Source organism: Melitaea cinxia, chromosome 8 (assembly GCF_905220565.1).
Source record: "Melitaea cinxia chromosome 8, ilMelCinx1.1, whole genome shotgun sequence".
In the NCBI taxonomy this organism is placed as follows: Eukaryota; Metazoa; Arthropoda; class Insecta; order Lepidoptera; family Nymphalidae; genus Melitaea; species Melitaea cinxia.
In genome coordinates, this window is record NC_059401.1 from 8,497,724 (window position 1) to 8,514,879 (window position 17,156).

The following is a 17,156-nucleotide window of genomic DNA, read 5'->3' on the forward strand; positions in this document are numbered from 1 at the left end:
TGTATCATAGTAGGTTAAGGGCTCACAATAAAATTAATACTTTAAGTCGAAATTAATCAACTCTTCTATATGAAACTACCATTTATTCAAAGAAAAAAAAATTATAAATAACTGAGTCAACAAAAAAACGTACGGCTTACCTGATGGTAAGCGATTACCGTACCGGCCTATAGACGCCTGCAACACCAGAAGCATCGCGAGCGCGTTACTGTCCCTATCCCCAATTCCCCCCAGGAGCTCTGATCATCTTACTCCCAACAGGAACACAACACTGTTTGAAAGCAATAACTATTTAGCTGTGATCTTCTGTAAGTAGTGTATAAATAATTTTGTATCTTTTGATAACTGTACCTTAAAAATTGTTTTGATTGAAAAAAATACACAATCAATAAGTAAATAAAAGATACCAAAAACCAAGAGACTTATACTGTTTTATATATGCTTCTTGTCAAAAACGTACATAATTTACTAAATACTTGTAGTGACAGTTGAATACTTACTTTCAAATTACAGAAACTACGTCAAACGGAACGTAAAATACCGATTTGACAGATGATGTGGCCTACTGTCTTGTGCTAGTGAATTTTGTAAATTTAGTATAATAAATATATATTATTTATTGCATATTATTAATGATGCAAAAATGATTCTATTAAAATTTGTTCTATTAATTTTTTTAATTTCGAATAGTTATTGTAGAGTACCCGATAAAGTAAAATGTGTAAACGAAAATTGCAGCAGTGAGTAGTGACTATCTGTTTAGTTAGTTGTAAATGTTGACTAAATTTTAGAAATAATATTTAAAAAATTATATACAATAACAATTCATTAATTTCAGAACCCATATCGAAGGCGAAAACTTTAATTAAATATAACAGTGGTGATCCAGACCTAATATCATATCCTTCAAATGCTGACGCTATTATATACATGAAATCAGCTGGTCTTAATCCAGATATATGGTACGCAAACATAAATGGTCAATCAGGTTTTGTTAACTCGAAGTTTTTAAGAGAATATAAAAAAATTGCTGAGCCAGAGTTTATTTTACCAGTAGAAGGAGAAACAAGCCAGGAAGATGTGAAGCCTGACAAGGTAAAACAAGCGCATGAGGTTGTTGAAGGTACTACTATTTATGGATTGGAACCACAGGCATCAGAATTACAAGAAGGTACTACCACTCCATCCTCAGTTGAATCTAGTGATCAAACAGTGCTGCCTTTACTGGACTTAGAACAAAACCTAGATACTACACAAAATAGTAATAATGAAAATTCTCCTATTCAAACCAATATTGAAACACTTTTAAATGAAAATGTTCAAAATCAAGCTTCTGCAAGTCAATCTTCAGATACACCAGCAGAAATAATTTCACAAAGTGAAGAGTATGTTTCAAGTACATCATTAGACAAAGACATAGCTGACACAAACTCTTCTGAAGATGACAATCAGAAATTAGACAGCGGTAATGAATTACCACTTGGTATTCAAAATAGTCCACAACAAGAAAACAGTAGTAATACTAACCAAAATGCACAAATATCTAGTGAAGAGACAATAAATCATGATTCACAAACAATAACCCCCGATTCTCCAATTGAAAAAACTGAAACTGTTAATGAAAATGCTCAACTACAGATGCAGACATTTAGTGAAAATGAAAATGCATTTGTAGAGTCTACTGAAGTGCCTAATGAAGTAGATTATGTAAACCCAGATTTAACAAAGTCTGATTCTAATGATATGAATCATCCAAACTTAGTATTATCACCAAATTTAATTAATACAGTTGATGCTGCACAGGCTATTGATAATCCCAAAATATTTAATGATAATGACAATACTGTTATTCCTGAACAACTAGTAGACACACCACAAGTGCCTGAAGATGTAAATAAGGATACAATTTTAGCTAGTGAAAACAATAAAGTAAGTATTCTTAATATGAATGATGAAATAGGAACTGATCAAGTAAATATTCAATCAGATACAACAGCTTCACAACCAGCTGAACAACAATCTTCTACACAAGATCGTTCTACAGATAATACACAAACAATTTTGTCTACAACAGTCACACCAGAGCTAATCAAAGAGACTATCCCAGCAATATATAATACTGATAATGTACTACCGATTGATGTGCCTATTGATAATTCAAATAATGTTAATAATCCATCCATAACAGAACAACCACCTATTTATACAGAAGTAGTCAATGTACCTACACCTGAAGCACAAAATACTGTTGAAACAACAACCGAGGTTCCTCCAAACCAAGTATATACAACTGAGACGACCCCAGAGGTAACTTCAGAGGCTTCTTCTGTATCTGTAACAGTGCCTGAACAAGAGTCTGACACGCACTCTTCATCAACTGAAAGTTTGATACAGGAAATATTTAATACACCTATAACAGAAGCTTCAAATGTAGATGAAAATAGTGACAATTTAATTTCTAGTATTTACACAACAATATCAGATATATGGTCCTCGACAACAGAGACACCACTGACTGAATCAATATTTAACCCTGAATTGGTTCAAGAACCCATAACTGATGAACAAGAATCTGGAAGTTACTCATTCATTAAATATTTATTTTATACTTATAACTCTGTCATGGGTGCTAAAGTACAATCAAATGCTCTTTTTCCCTCAGCGGGTAAGTAAATATCTATTATTCCAGAATATATTAAAAATCTTCTTGTAACAAAATCATTATAGATTTTGTTATGTGCAGTATCTAGAAATCTTATTTCTAGTCAATGATAAGATTGTTATTAAATTATATATTGACAATTCAATTTTAAGTACCTATTTATAAATCGACACCAACAATTTAGACTACGGCAACTCGAATTTTCGAACTTGATAAAATGTGTTTTTATATAAAATAAAAAAATTGTGAAATTGCAATAAATAAATTAACTATTAAAGATATATTTCAAATAAGTTTCTTAATTAATATAAAATGTATCACATTACATTTATAAGCCTCTCTATAACTCTCTTTAAGTAGTAGTAAAGCCTCTTTATAAGTTCAGTTTATGAGTTAGCATAGTATAAATTGCTGGTTTCGAAATATAAATATGTTGAATAGACATTTCTTAAGAGTCCAACAATAATTAGATTTTTCTTAGTTTTTTGTTACAATTAAATGTTTCTTTTTAATTGTGGAAAAATTAATAAAATAGCAACAACCAAAAAAGCAAATTTCTCTATAATATTGCTTATACAACGACGCACTCGCACAGTGGTCACAGCAATGTGTGTTGTGCTTCTGGTCGCGGGTTTGATCCCTGCACATAATAAACAGATGTATAAACCATACAGATGTCTGTCGTGGTCTGAGTGTTTGTGCTTGTATATTATGTGTGTTTCCGGACCCCCAACACAGAAGAAAACTGGTGGGGGATGATGAGTGTGAAGTGTTAATTTATTTATTTATATATTGATAAAGAATGCGTATTTATACTGATTAACGAATAATGTACTTATTATTCAGGGGACACCTGTTTTACAGATGAATACTGTGACGGTGAAAGCCTTAACAAACCCAATCGTCTTCTCACCTTCCTTGTAACTACAGCTAGCTCTGTTGTTCTGTTTATACTCGGATACTACTACATAGAAAGTAAAAGACAAGATAGTAGGCTTATTGGAAACATAAATAATCTTCAACGAGAATTGCTGTTTTCTACAAAGGTAATACACAAATGAAAAATATTGAATACACACACATTCTTTACTTTCTTTTTTATCCCATTCTCATTATAACTGGGAAAGTATTATTTCAAAATAATTGATATTTTTATTCATCACTTCAGCCTAATCAGTCTACTGCTGGACACAGGCCTCCACAAGCTCGCGCCAAAAATGGCGCGAACTCATGTGTTTTGCCCATAGTCACCACACTGGGCAGGCGGGTTGGTGACCGTAGGGCTGGCTTTGTCGCACCGAAGACGCTGCTGCCCGTCTTCAGCCTGTGTTATTCAAAACCAGCAGTTGGATGGTTATCCTGCCATCGGTCGGCGTTTTAACGATTAGACATTTTTATTTTGTTTAATTAAATAGTAATCGTATTATTATAATTAAAAAGGTTATGTTATATGTATTTTATATTTGTGATAAATCAAATTGTGCAAAGAAGCTATTAATTAACATTTAAATTAATAAGAGGGCTCACTAAAAATCAGCACCACAACTAATAAGTTGGGGTAACATGCTGAGTGATTCCCATTTTCGAGCACTCTAAATGATCTGAATGAAGTGTAAAATAAAAAATAAAAATTCATTATTTGCCCCCACTTTTTGTACTTTTTTATTTAGTTTAAAATTTCTATTTTGTTATATTGGAAGAAATAAATGATTTGTTTATTTACTTAAATTGCAGGAGTGTGAAATCCTTAAAGAGGAACTTGCGTCAACTAAAAGTAAGCTAGCTGGCATTGAAGATAACTCCTTTGGTATGGACGATATGGTTCAATCACTTAAGGGAGAAATACAAGAATTGAAAGAAAATAATGAAAGATTGCGAAATTCATTAGACGACAATGAAAAATTATTAAGAGTGTCAGAAAATACAGCAGGAGAACTACAAAATACTTTGGGGGAAGTTGAGAACACTCTCAGTGAACTCTTAGCTGAAAGAGCTCACTCAGAAGAGCAAATAGCAGAACTGAATGGTACTTTTTTTCTGTAAATTACACTATGTATTTATCTATCTTAAGTCTAGTTGAATAATATCTTAGTAAAAGATAGAAAGATATTTTATATTATTAAGTTTTACTCATTATTTAAATTTTATGGAGCTTATATTGAATATAATATTTGCTATTACAATTGTATGGTGTGCATGTGCATCTACAATGCAGGGTGTGGACCCTTCAAAACACACTTTCAGAAATACTGAATTACTGACGTATGTCACTATTACAATTTATAATTTTAATATCAATTGTAATCATTTTAAAGCCTTATTACAACAGATAATTTTAAACAAATTTGCTTATTGAGTTGAACAAAATTTGACTTAGTTTATTATGACAAAATCAAACTTTTTCAATTATTATTTTTTTAACTTAAAAATAAGGAGGAGGTTCTCATACTATCATTACTTTTCACTGGTTCTACTTATCTCGATGATTCTTTTTTTATCGAAAGCTGGTGCTTGTCGTGTGATCCCGTTCAAATTTGATTGAGATCTGATGAGTACTTTTTGAGTTTTCCATAAATATATATAACTAGCTGCCCGGGCAGACTTCGTTTTGTCAAAAGTTAATAGTAAAACCTTCAGTGAGCCTTAAGGAACATACAAAAAAATAAATTAGCGTAATTTGTCGAGCTATTCTCGAGTTATGCGCTTAGCAACATTCATTTTTATTTATATAGATTACTTTTTTTGTCAATGTAAATTAATTTTTTTTTTTTTTTACATTTGCAAGCAAACACATTCATGTTTATCAGTGTCAGACTCAAACTACTTCAATCATTTTTTTCTATTGTAAAATAAATCATCATCAAATCTAAAAATTAAATTTTTTATAAATAATATGCTGTGTGGTTACGGCAGTAGGAATATAGCCACCGCCTCTCTTCCCGTGGGTGTCGTAAGAAGGGAGCTAAGGGATAGCACAGCTCTACTACCACCTTGGAACTTTAAAAGCCGACCGATGGCGGGACAACCATCCAACTGCTGACTTTAAAATACACAGGCCGAAGACGGGCAGCAGCATCTTTAGTGCGACAAAACAAGCCCTGCGGTCACCAACCCGCCTGCCCAACGTGGTCACTATGGGCAAAACACATGAGTTCACGCCATTATTGGCGAGAACTTGAGGAGGCCTATGTCCAGTAGTGGACTACGAAAGGCTGCTGTTGATGATGTGATGAATTTTTTATAGGTAAAATTCAAGCATTTGAAGAAGAATTAATATCAGTCAGTCGAGAAAGGGACAATTTCCAATTGAAGTATGTGTCAGCTGAAACTGCATTAGAGGAATTCAAAAAACAAAAGAAAGAACTCGAGGAAGTGAATCAAAAATTGATAGAAGCAAACAATAAAATTGAACTGCAAAGACATGAAATTGTAGCACTTAAAGTAAGTTTATTTATTTATTTATATTATAAGTACATACAATTTTTAAATTCAATCGATACCAAAGTTATTAATACCTAAGAATTTTAATTTGCCAATTGATTGATTGACTCAGTCTGTAATGTTGCACTGGCAATAGGCCTTTTTTCTGTGTAGGAGAAGGTTGGAGAGCTTAATCCACCATCCTACTCAACAAGTGTGCCGGTTGTGGTTCGCTTACTGACAGTCGCATGTGACTGTCAGTTAATATAACTAGGGCATAGTTGTTATAACACTAGGACCTAGGCTTTACGTATTATCCGAGATGCTATGGTGAAACCCACAACGACATCAAATTACCAATTACACAATGGCAATGTTTTATTTTTAGCCAAACACAAAAAAAAGAAGTATGTTCTCAATTTAACTGTTTTTATTATTTTTAATGTTTGTCTAAATTTAATTCTAGGTGACCGAGCTATTTTTAGTAAATCGTGTGTTTTGAAAATCATATTTAAATACGAATTACATATTGATAAAATATGAATAATATTTTTCGATTTCACCGACATAATAATAAAAAATTTGAACTGGCTATTTAAATAAAGAATAACGAGTGCAATTAGAAAAAAAAAAAGAAAAAAATTTAATCGATCTGGAAACATGAGGGTTTGAACGTGGTCTTTTCGGTCGATCGCGACCGGCTGATTTCTCACCTGAGCAACCTTTACCTGAACCTGAGCACAACTTTATTGACAAGTGCGAAATTTACCTTCGTATTCTAACGATATTGTAGCCATTTTTTCATTGCCTAAAAACAGAGATAAAACGGAGGGATAAACAGGGATTTATTTATCTCCCCCGAAATTCCCTGCATACTAAATTTCGTGAAAATCGTTGGAGCCGTTTCCGAGATTCAGATTATAAATATATACAAGAATTGCTCGTTTAATAGTATAAGATAAGATGTGTCATCATTAATTTCACCCAACAGAATAATTATTAATTATTGGCTAATACAATTGTAACAATAATAATAATAATGATAGAAGAATTCTATATTATGCATTAAAATGAATATTAATTTTTTTTTTCATATAAAATGATTATTTTTTTTTTTTTCATATAAAATGTAGGCATTAATGCTCGACAAATTATAAGTTTAAAGTTCTTTATGTCTCAAAAAGATTTACAAGAGTCACTTACACTTAAACTATTAAATTGCATTTTAATATTTCTTGTTAATTTATTAGGATGCTATTAAGGAACTGACGAGTGGTACATCATCAAATACTGATGTAACATCACTTATAGATCACACTGAAATCAAAGCTAAATTGTCAAAGGCTTTAGAAGAGAAGAATTCATTTATGAGTAAATATGAGGTGAGATATTCAATAATTATTTCTATTTTTTACTGACCTCAAAAAAGGAGGAGGTTCTCATTTCAATTTTTGTACTTGCGTATGTAATTGACAAGGTTTTATCCATGAGTACTTGGAAAAAAAATATTTTCAATACTCACTAAATTTTTCTTACACATAAATCAACAAATGAAATTAAAGAATGTTAGCTAATGTTAAACATTGGCTAATACTGATTATTAACAAATTGTTTTCATCTGCAATCAGTCCTTGAACTATAAGCGGATAGTTGGTGCGATAGTTGGCGTGATGAGTGAGTTATGAGGATGGTACACCCTCTCGTGCAGCTGTAGTACATCATGCCTCTTTAAGCGCCTAAGATGTTTTTGGCTTTTAAGCTGGGTTGCCAATTGATATGGGTGTAGGACAAGCCTTTGTTGGTATATTTTTGAGGCAGCTCTAATTTCCTCCTTCACTGTGATCATTTACAAGGTGGCATGGATTACACCGTTTGTGATGAACCAAGGAACATTGGAAATGGCGCACAAGATGATATTTTGTGATCTTTGTATCATACCAATATTTGAGCACTTCCCCAGAGCTGTATCCCATACGTCCACACTGGAAACACGTCACACGTCCAGTATGAAATTAAATTTAACAATTAAATATTTTTAGGTAGAACACAAGGAGAGGGCTCGGCTAGCAGAAGAACTTACAACTATACAAGAGTCATACAAAACAAGCAGACAGCAAACTTCCGAGGCCCTTACCAGGCTTGAAGTACTAGGCAAATACTTCCAAGAAAGGGAAAGTGAACTTATGAAGTAAGTTATCTATACATATAATAAAATGGTAGGAAAGTCAAAACTGTACATTGAATATTTTTTTAAAAGAATACTTGGGGTGTGATCTACAATCGATACCGAAGCCAAAAATATGGTTTTTAGGATTTTTGTCTGTTTGTCTGTATGTATGTCCGGGATAAACTCAAAAAGTACCGCATGGATTTACTTCAAATTTGGCATGAATCTTATTAAGAAGTCGGGTCAACATATAGGCTACATATTATTATGCTATCACCTATCGGGAACGAGCAGTGAATCTTTTTTTCCTCAACGCATTCTGTTACAATGTGTAATCTATCGACGCATATTTGAACGTTGTTGTTATTATGTTAATAACCACGCTATATAAGCTAGCTTCACACTATAAAAATCACGCAATATAAGTAACTAAGCCGATTAGATATAGAGACAATTTTAAAGCAACGCCATCTATGAGATTTTTCTGTAGATATGAAATGTAAAAAAGAAACAGGTAAATGAATGTTATTTTAAAAGGTATAATCGTAGGTATTTTTAGTGCTGTATAGCGTTCACGCTGACGACGTCGCGGGCAGCAGCTATTAATAATTTCATACACTTTTCCTTCTAGCTGTGTATATTAGGATAACATTATATATTTTTTTACCTTTTACAGGGAACTAAGTACTAAAGAGGCAATATGGCTCAGCAAACAAGGAGAATCAGCGAGTACTATAGAAAAAATTGAACTTCTGCAACAAGAAATTCAAAGATACAAGTAATTATTATTTATATTACTATTATTTTATATAAAAATCCTTCTTTAGTATCAAATATGATTTTAATTAAAAAAAAATAATTTGAAGTTTTAAATGTGCTAAAGGAATTTGGATTTTCCCTAATATATTGATGTATTTATTTGGTAGTATGAATATTTCATGTCCTCTACAGTGAACTCTTTAATTCTTTTATACAGCTATTTTTTTTTAATTTTAATATTCCATTAATTTGACACACCATAATGATAAAACTGTAGCACTAATTTTGATTGATTGATTCAGCCGGTAATGTGCCTAGGTCTGAGTATATTGCTTTTTGAATTTATTAGAAGAGTTGGAGCTTATTGCACCACGCTGCTCTACAGCGAGTTGGCGGGATACTCTCTACTATGGGTAAAGATTGCAATCAACTGTCTATGATAACAGCCGATACCGATACATGTTCTCGGCGGCATGGTGGAGACCCACAAGTACAGACATCTAAAAATAAATATTTGTAGAAATACAAATATTCACTCCAATCGGGAATCGATCCCGTGACTACCGGTGTGCAAGCGTAAAAAAGGCACATACAACACTACTTATAAAAATATTAACCTTATATTACATTATATATTTACATTATATATTTACCTTGTAAAAATATTTAATATAACTGAAATCTCGTATAATACATCCATCAGTCATCATCATCATCAATCATTTGTTCAGTTGCCCATAGTCGCCACATTGGGCAGGCGGTTTTTTTTGGTAGTGTTGATTGTTCAAGTTCGAGCAACTGACATTTTTACATTATTTGCTGTTGAGTTAATTCATAGCTTTTTACTAGGTGTAAAAATTTTGATGATTGTTTTATTTCAAAGCTATTGCTTGTTTTGTGGTACCTACCATTTAAATTTGAGCGATATTTGACGAGTTTTTAAGTTATCCTTAATTTGTATTGTACTATACCTACTTGTACAACAATGTAAATTGGAAGTCGCTTTTTTTTGTTTGAAAACTAACAAACATTATATATATATATACACAGGGTGCCCCAGGAAAGACTGTCAAGCGGAAGTCCAGAGCTAGAACATCCCTTGGGGATTCCAAATCACCCCTATATATATGATCCGTTTTTTTTTTAAGTTTAGGAGATATGATTTTTTTTTTCAGTGTTTTTCGACCTTAGCGCTATTTTTGATCATAACTTCGTAAATAATTGAGATAAATGCCTGATTTTTTTTTTTTGTAATTTAGCTAAACCTTGGGTCCTAACTAATACATACACAAATAAACCCTATATATACAGTACGATTTTCTCCTGTGTCGGGGGTACGGAAACACATACACAATACACAAGCATTCGCCCAGACCTCGATAGACATGTATATGGCCAATATAAAAATGTGAACCCGCTATAGCCACCGCTGTGACCGCTGCTTGCACGCGTCGTCGCAACAGTGCAAGGTTATCGAGCCGGACCGTACCGTGTTTCCAGGGAGAAGTGCGACGCTCTGACGCTAGAACTGGCGGAGCAGGAGTCGGCGCGGCGCACGGCCGTGGGCGAGGTGGAGGCGCGCGCGCACGCCGCGTGGCTGGAGGCGCGCGCCGCGCGGCGGGACGCGGACGCGGCGCGCGCCGACGCCGCCGCGCTGCGCCGCAAGCTCGCCGCGCTCGGCCGCGCCGACGGCGCCGGCTCGCCGCACGCGCCGCACACGCCGCGTGAGTCTTGTTCTCGGAGTTTATTTTTTTTTATTTTTTTATATCACTAGTTCGGCAAACAAGCGTACGGCTCACCTGATGGTAAGCGAGTACCGTAGCTTATAGACGCCTGCAACACCAGAAGCATCGCAAGCGCGTTGCCGACCCAATCCCCAATCCCCCCAGGAGCTTTGGTCACCTTACTCACCAACAGGAACACAATACTGCTTGAAAACAGCATTATTTTGCTGTGATCTTCTGTAAGGTCGAGGTACTACCCCAGTCGGGCTGCTCCATATTTTGAGCAGGAAATTCCTGCTGTGCCCTACCTCAGTTAAAGTGGAGTGTGGTGCTGTTGACCCTGCACTTGTTGGCCTCGACTGCGTCACCAGAGGGCGTGTCCGGGTACTGAGACCCGGCTGTAAAAGAAAAAGGGGAGCCCATTAGGAGGACTCGGGATGTCCGTTCGTCCTAAGGGATCGCACCTCGGCTTAGGACGAAATCAGTGTAGAGAAAGCGCTGTGCGGAGCGCTGAGTCTGGCGACGGGTCTCCGGTACAGGTACCCGTCTCGGGTACGTGCGAGCCGTCCGCGTGTATGCGCGCTGTCTCGTATTGAGTCCGCAGTTTTTATGGTTGACAGTATTTGTCTGTGAAAAAAAATTAACAAAAACGATAAATGATATACAGAATCAAATTATGATAGACACTCAAAAATTGTCGAAATATAAATAGTGTGCGAATTTATAATCTATATAAATTAAAATGAATATTTTTAAGCGCATGACTCAAGAATGGCACGACCAATTCGACTAATTTATTTTTTTGTATGTTCCTCTAGGCCCACGAAAGGTTTTAATACTAAAAATATAAATTAAACAAATCTATAAAAATAAAAATCTATTAATTTTTGAGACAACGAAGTCTGTCTAGGCAGCTAGTTAGTAAAAAAAAATAAATTCTGTTATCAATTATAACACACAAATTCGACTTTTATTTCACATTGTTTTACGCTTATAGCCTTGTTTACGCAGAGTGGGTTGCTGTCTTGTATGATACTTATCAAAGATTGTGAATCGCAAACTACCGTCAGATGTAAATTACCTTAGAATATATTATTTGGTGTAATATAGTTTTTAAGTATACGAAGTGTTTTGTCATTATTTAAATTTGAATATAGAAATATATTTATGTGTACACGTAGACTGTGTATCTGATGAAAAAAAAAAAAATCAAAAAAATAATCTTATATTCTTCATCTTTAGACTTTTTAACACAATATATGAATTTTTGAGGTACTTTGTGTAAGAGGGCTATAATACAATGAGAAGCTTTTAATACATCACGAGAAAGCTTTGTTGCGTAAATATGAAATCGTTCTATCTACCTAATTTCCAACTCATGTAACAGAGGTGGCCTCGCCACTAGAAGCAGAGGTCCTGCCGGCCGCGCTACCGCCGCCGCTGGCGTTCCTCCCCCCACTTCTCCCGCCGCTACCTCGACCGCCGCCTTTAGGCAGGCTGCCTTCGCCGCACCCTCCGAGGTACTTACTTATGTTTTATATTTCATTTGGGATTTTTTATGCTATTAATTACTTAATTTGTATATATTTGTAATTTTTAACAAATACACTTTAATAAATTACATAATTGTATTCGAAACTTAAGTACCTATTATCATTACGTTTTCTTCACACATTTAGGTGTCTAAAATTATTAATATTTCAACAGTCCAAACTTTTGGCGTTGTTTTTAGATTCCACTAATTTGAGAATTGAAAGATTGTCTCTAAAGAAACTAAACATCTTGTACAGTCTTTGCAAAAAAATCACAGTAATCTCTCTTCAAGCTAATCGGTCTGTTATTTCTATGCTACCAGATACAGCGAGCGGCGCTACTCCCCCGAGAGCCGCTACTCGCCCGAGAGCCGCTACTCGCCCGAAAGCCGCTACTCGCCCGAGAGCAGATACTCGCCCGTGCGGCGCTACTCGCCCGAGCCCTCGCGCTACTCGCCCGAAAGCCGCTACTCGCCCCGCCCTAGTCGCTCGCCCTACTCGCCTCGGCAAAGAAGACGATCTATAGAAAGGTAATTTATTTTATTTTTTAGGATAGCTCTCATCTTATTATTACTACTAATGGTCGCCCATTGCTTTTATTTAAATTAATTATGTTCGAAATTTGACCATAATTAATTTAAATAAAAGCTTGAACATTATTAAGGTTCTGTTGTCAAAGACTATACTTCTATAATAATAAACAAAAGAGTGAAAACAATGCGTCAAATAGTGTGTGTAATGTTCTTTTTAATACAGTTGCTCAAAAAGTGGCGTATTGCAGGGACGTATAGCGTTCGGGATGTAGGCTAGTACATACTCGTACTTTTTTTTTGCCTTTCCCGAACTCGTTCGTTCTCTTCCCAACTGTCAAAATAATGTCTATTAAAAAGAAAAAACAACCATGAAGTTTTTACTAAAAAAATTCATAGAAGTTTTTATGATTCATGCAAATACGTATATTTCTAAAAAGAAGCTACTAATTTGTTTCAATATTAGATTTAATGATTTGATTGAATGAGTTTGTTTAGGTTTCATTTCATCTCATTAAATTTCATTTTCATTTCATATCAATAAAAAACTTCTACTGAAGACTTGGCTGTATGGCTGTAGTTCCCTTTGCCTACCAGAATGGGTGAAGAAGAAAAAAACTCTACTTATATTCTACGGTTGGCGCCATTTTTCAGAAATTTTCTTTTTATTATTTTATTAAATTGCTTCATTTTTTCGCAACTATAATAAAAATAGTCGTTCAGTACACGTGCGGAACCGTCATTGCAACTTGTTCCCACTGTCAACCCTCGCCTTCGGCTGCGCCTCGGCTCGGGACATTTGTCGGAACTCTTTGCAATGACAGCCTTTCCACACTTGTAATGAAATATACTTTTTTTTTCAATTGATTTAATGTATTTTCATGCGTAATTAAAAAAAAAAAAATGAAAAAAATAAAAAATAAAAAAATAAAAAGCGATAATTTAAAGCGATGCAGCTAATATCAGGTGACGTCTTTTGGGTTTACACCGTATTTATAATATTCGAAATGGTAAAGCCAATGGCAGAGAGTAAGTTTTAACTTAAATTACTTTTTAATGGATGTACCGATTTAATGATTCATTCCTTAATCGAAAGCTGGTTTTTGTCATGTGGTCCCATTTAAATTTCAACGATATCTGATTAGTGGTTTTTGAGTTATACTTATCAATGGGTATTTAATTGATTATTTTTCCAACATTGTACTTACTACTTGTTGGTGTAAATTGAAGTCGGTTTTTTTTTCGTTTGAGACAAAACACAATTATCCTATTACGATTTTTTCGAAAGTCTGAGGAGTAATTGATTTAATTTACGAAATTTAAAATTAATAATATTAAAAAGTTTCTTTCGGACAAGAAGTCTATAAATTAAACGGTATTTACCAGTACGCCTAGAACAACTTAAGAGCAAGTAAACAGAAATAAAGTAATAAACCATTTTATTAGAAGAAAAGAAAGAAAGGCGAAACATATAATTAAACCTAAATTTTAAACTTTCAAATAGGGACAAATAGAAAATAGAATGATAGAAATTTTACCCATTTGTTTTGTTTTTTCTAAAAAAGTATGAGGTTCTTTTTTTGGTGTTGCATTTTTTGTTACACTACGTTTTAATACATTCGTTATCGAATTTATGTATATTTATTTCAATTTTTTATTCTTTGTATGTGTATATATCCAATACCTCTTCTCCATAAGGGCACACAGGGCCCGAGCCCAGGGCCCCCAATCTTCAAGGGGCCCCGAAGGACCGACAATTTCTCTTACACATTTATTATCAATACATTTTTGTCGGGCACATTACACTTTTTTCACAGATCAGTAATCTTATCAGAAGATATTTACAAGGCATATATACTACGCTATTACATCAATGTGCAGTAAAAACAATGTTATTATAATTCGCTTTTTTTTTTACTTTCCATAAGGGCCCCAAATTCTTGTGTGCTCAAGGGCCCCAGCCTAGTTTGAGACGGCCCTGTATATATCGTCTAAGAATAAAATAGTACGTATAAAAATGATCAATGGTGATGAACAATAAATAAAGTAAATGATATATCTTCTATCAAAAGGTACAGTGGGCGCGGTTCGCGATCACGGAACGGTCCCGCCGATACTGAGACAGAATACAATTCCGACAGCCCCACACGACGACAACCTAGGCGAAGATATTCCAGGCCATCAGGTATTTATCAAGTTTTTATTTATAACTAAAATTATTTAAAACGAGATTTTAATCATGTTTTTTAATTTTTATTTTGCGGCGCTCGATATTTCGACATAATCTACAAATGTCTTGTTCACGTGACTGAAGTTTGCGGGTAAATGTTGACGGCCTTAGAAGCGTCCGTACCGGCCTACCTCCTTTCTCGTACGTTTGCTGTGTAAACACTGTTCACCACTACTATTGTCACTTTCACCCCTACTAGTATATCTTGTTTTACGTACACACGTTATGTTTTTTTTTTTTTTTTTTTTTTCTTACATCAACACTAAACTTGGTGTTGTTGTGTTCCTGTAATGAGTAAAGTAGCCAGAGCTCCTGGGGAGGATCAGGGTTAGAATCGACAACGCGCTTGCGATGCTGCTGGTATTGTGGGCGCCTATATTCTATAGTAACCGTTTAGTAATCAGGTGGGCCGTACGTTTGTGTGTCGACCTAGGCGTATATAAAGAAGACTTACTTAAGAAGAGAAGACAGTAGGATATGTAGTTTAGGTCGGAGTGCACTTGGTTACAAGATGTCTATTCACTCTCTTGCTACTTAGTAAGTAATAAATATATATAAAAAATAAATACCTGAATATCTGCTAAGATATTTAGTACTTTTTAAGGTATTTAAATTTACCGAACGTCTAATAACAATTTAAAGTGATAACATAAAATATATGTATTCTTCGCAAATGTAGAAGTTCAAGATTTTTAATATGTTTGTAACACTCATGCCGTTATAAAAGAATTGATTGATTACCATAGAAATTCAACATAAATACTATTCGTTTAGTAATAAAATACAAGATATTAATGAAGTTTATTTATTTTCAGGGCCAAGTTCAGGTTCAGGATGTTCTTCTGAGTCCGAAAAAGGAATTTAAACAAACGCTTAATATTAGAATTGAAGCCAAATCGTTTTTTATTGGTTGTTATGTATGTAGTCAGGAGTGAGAAAATTGATAAACTCCACTGGGAAAGATTCTTGAATTGATGTACCTAGTATTTAATTGACAATTGAGAATTTATAGTTTTGTTTTCAAATCTACTTTTTTTCTTGCTATCCCAATCCAAACTTAATATAAATATAGTTTTTGTTCTAAATGAATGGAAAGGAATAGTTTTCTTAGAACATCTAGTCTTCCTTCTATTACATCTTGCTTACTGAAACAATGTCTTGTTATTTATTAAATAATAAAATCTTTCATTTAAAAAAAACGTGTGTGTGTCAGCTCCGACGCACGACTGGAGTTTATTCCTTCAGATCAACTGTATATATATAGGCACAAAAAACCGGCAAAGTGTGAGTTGGACTCGCGCACGAAGGGTACGTACCATTGACTAGGTAAACAACGGTATAATATTAATTGTTAAATAAAACTAAATGTTCTGTGAATATTTCAAGTGCCTACCTGTTACTATTTATTGATATCGAGCAAAACTAAGCAAAAAATGGCGTTTTTTTTCTTTATGGGAGCCCCCTTAAATATTTGCTTTATTTTAATTTTATTTTTTCTTATTAAAGTAAAAAGACAACTGATATTTTGTCAATATTTCGAGTGCCTACCTGTTGCCATTATTAAAAAGGGCAAACAAACTCGCGTTTATTGTATAGGAGCCCCTCTTACATATTTATTTTATTTTGTTTTTAGGATTTGTTGTTATAGCGGCAACAGAAATACATAATTTGTGAAAATTTCAACTGTCTAGTTATCGCAGTTTTTGAAATACAGCCTGGTGACAGACAGACAGACGGACGGACAGACAGTGAAGTCTTAGTAATAGGGTCCCGTTTTTGCCCTTTGTGTATGGAACCCCAAAAAGGCTTATTAGTCTAAGAAATGGTACCAAACAAATCAAATAACGCCATCTATCTATCTAACATGGCGTTATTAGAAAAAGTCGTTACGCCATCTATCGGAACCCGATACGGTACCGATTGATGGTTACGAGAAACGTAATGAGGACATCCGATCAGTAAATTGGACTCCACATATTTTTTTCATACCGGGGTACCTATATGAAAATCGATTCTTAAAGAGTAAGCTCCAAAAGTAAGGGAAAATTTACTGTATTTTAAGTATACCCGATATGTCTTTAAATTATTATTCTAGGTGTGTATTACAGGCCTTCCATAAATATTGCGTCACA

General features: G+C 34.3%; 1 protein-coding gene across 1 annotated transcript; it reads left to right on the top strand.

The window, feature by feature from the left end:
* Positions 1 to 563: 563 nt before the first annotated feature.
* LOC123655856 (transport and Golgi organization protein 1) lies at positions 564 to 16,175 on the top strand. Its single transcript, XM_045591604.1, has 13 exons — positions 564 to 740; positions 839 to 2,665; positions 3,509 to 3,708; positions 4,397 to 4,688; positions 5,907 to 6,103; positions 7,333 to 7,464; positions 8,122 to 8,270; positions 8,926 to 9,027; positions 10,509 to 10,732; positions 12,120 to 12,252; positions 12,588 to 12,794; positions 14,867 to 14,979; positions 15,840 to 16,175. Exons 1-13 carry the CDS (start codon positions 644 to 646, stop codon positions 15,887 to 15,889), a joined length of 3,723 nt encoding a protein of 1,240 aa, XP_045447560.1. The 5' UTR covers positions 564 to 643; the 3' UTR covers positions 15,890 to 16,175.
* The last annotated feature ends 981 nt before the right edge of the window (positions 16,176 to 17,156 follow it).

Bases quoted from the DNA above. Each gene is read 5' to 3' on its own strand.
- LOC123655856 (XM_045591604.1), top strand. From the start codon at position 644: ATGATTCTATTAAAATTTGTTCTATTAATTTTTTTAATTTCGAATAGT. The intron at 2,666-3,508 runs GTAAGTAAATAT...CTTATTATTCAG, and splicing joins TGCTCTTTTTCCCTCAGCGG to GGGACACCTGTTTTACAGAT. The intron at 6,104-7,332 runs GTAAGTTTATTT...TTAATTTATTAG, and splicing joins ATGAAATTGTAGCACTTAAA to GATGCTATTAAGGAACTGAC.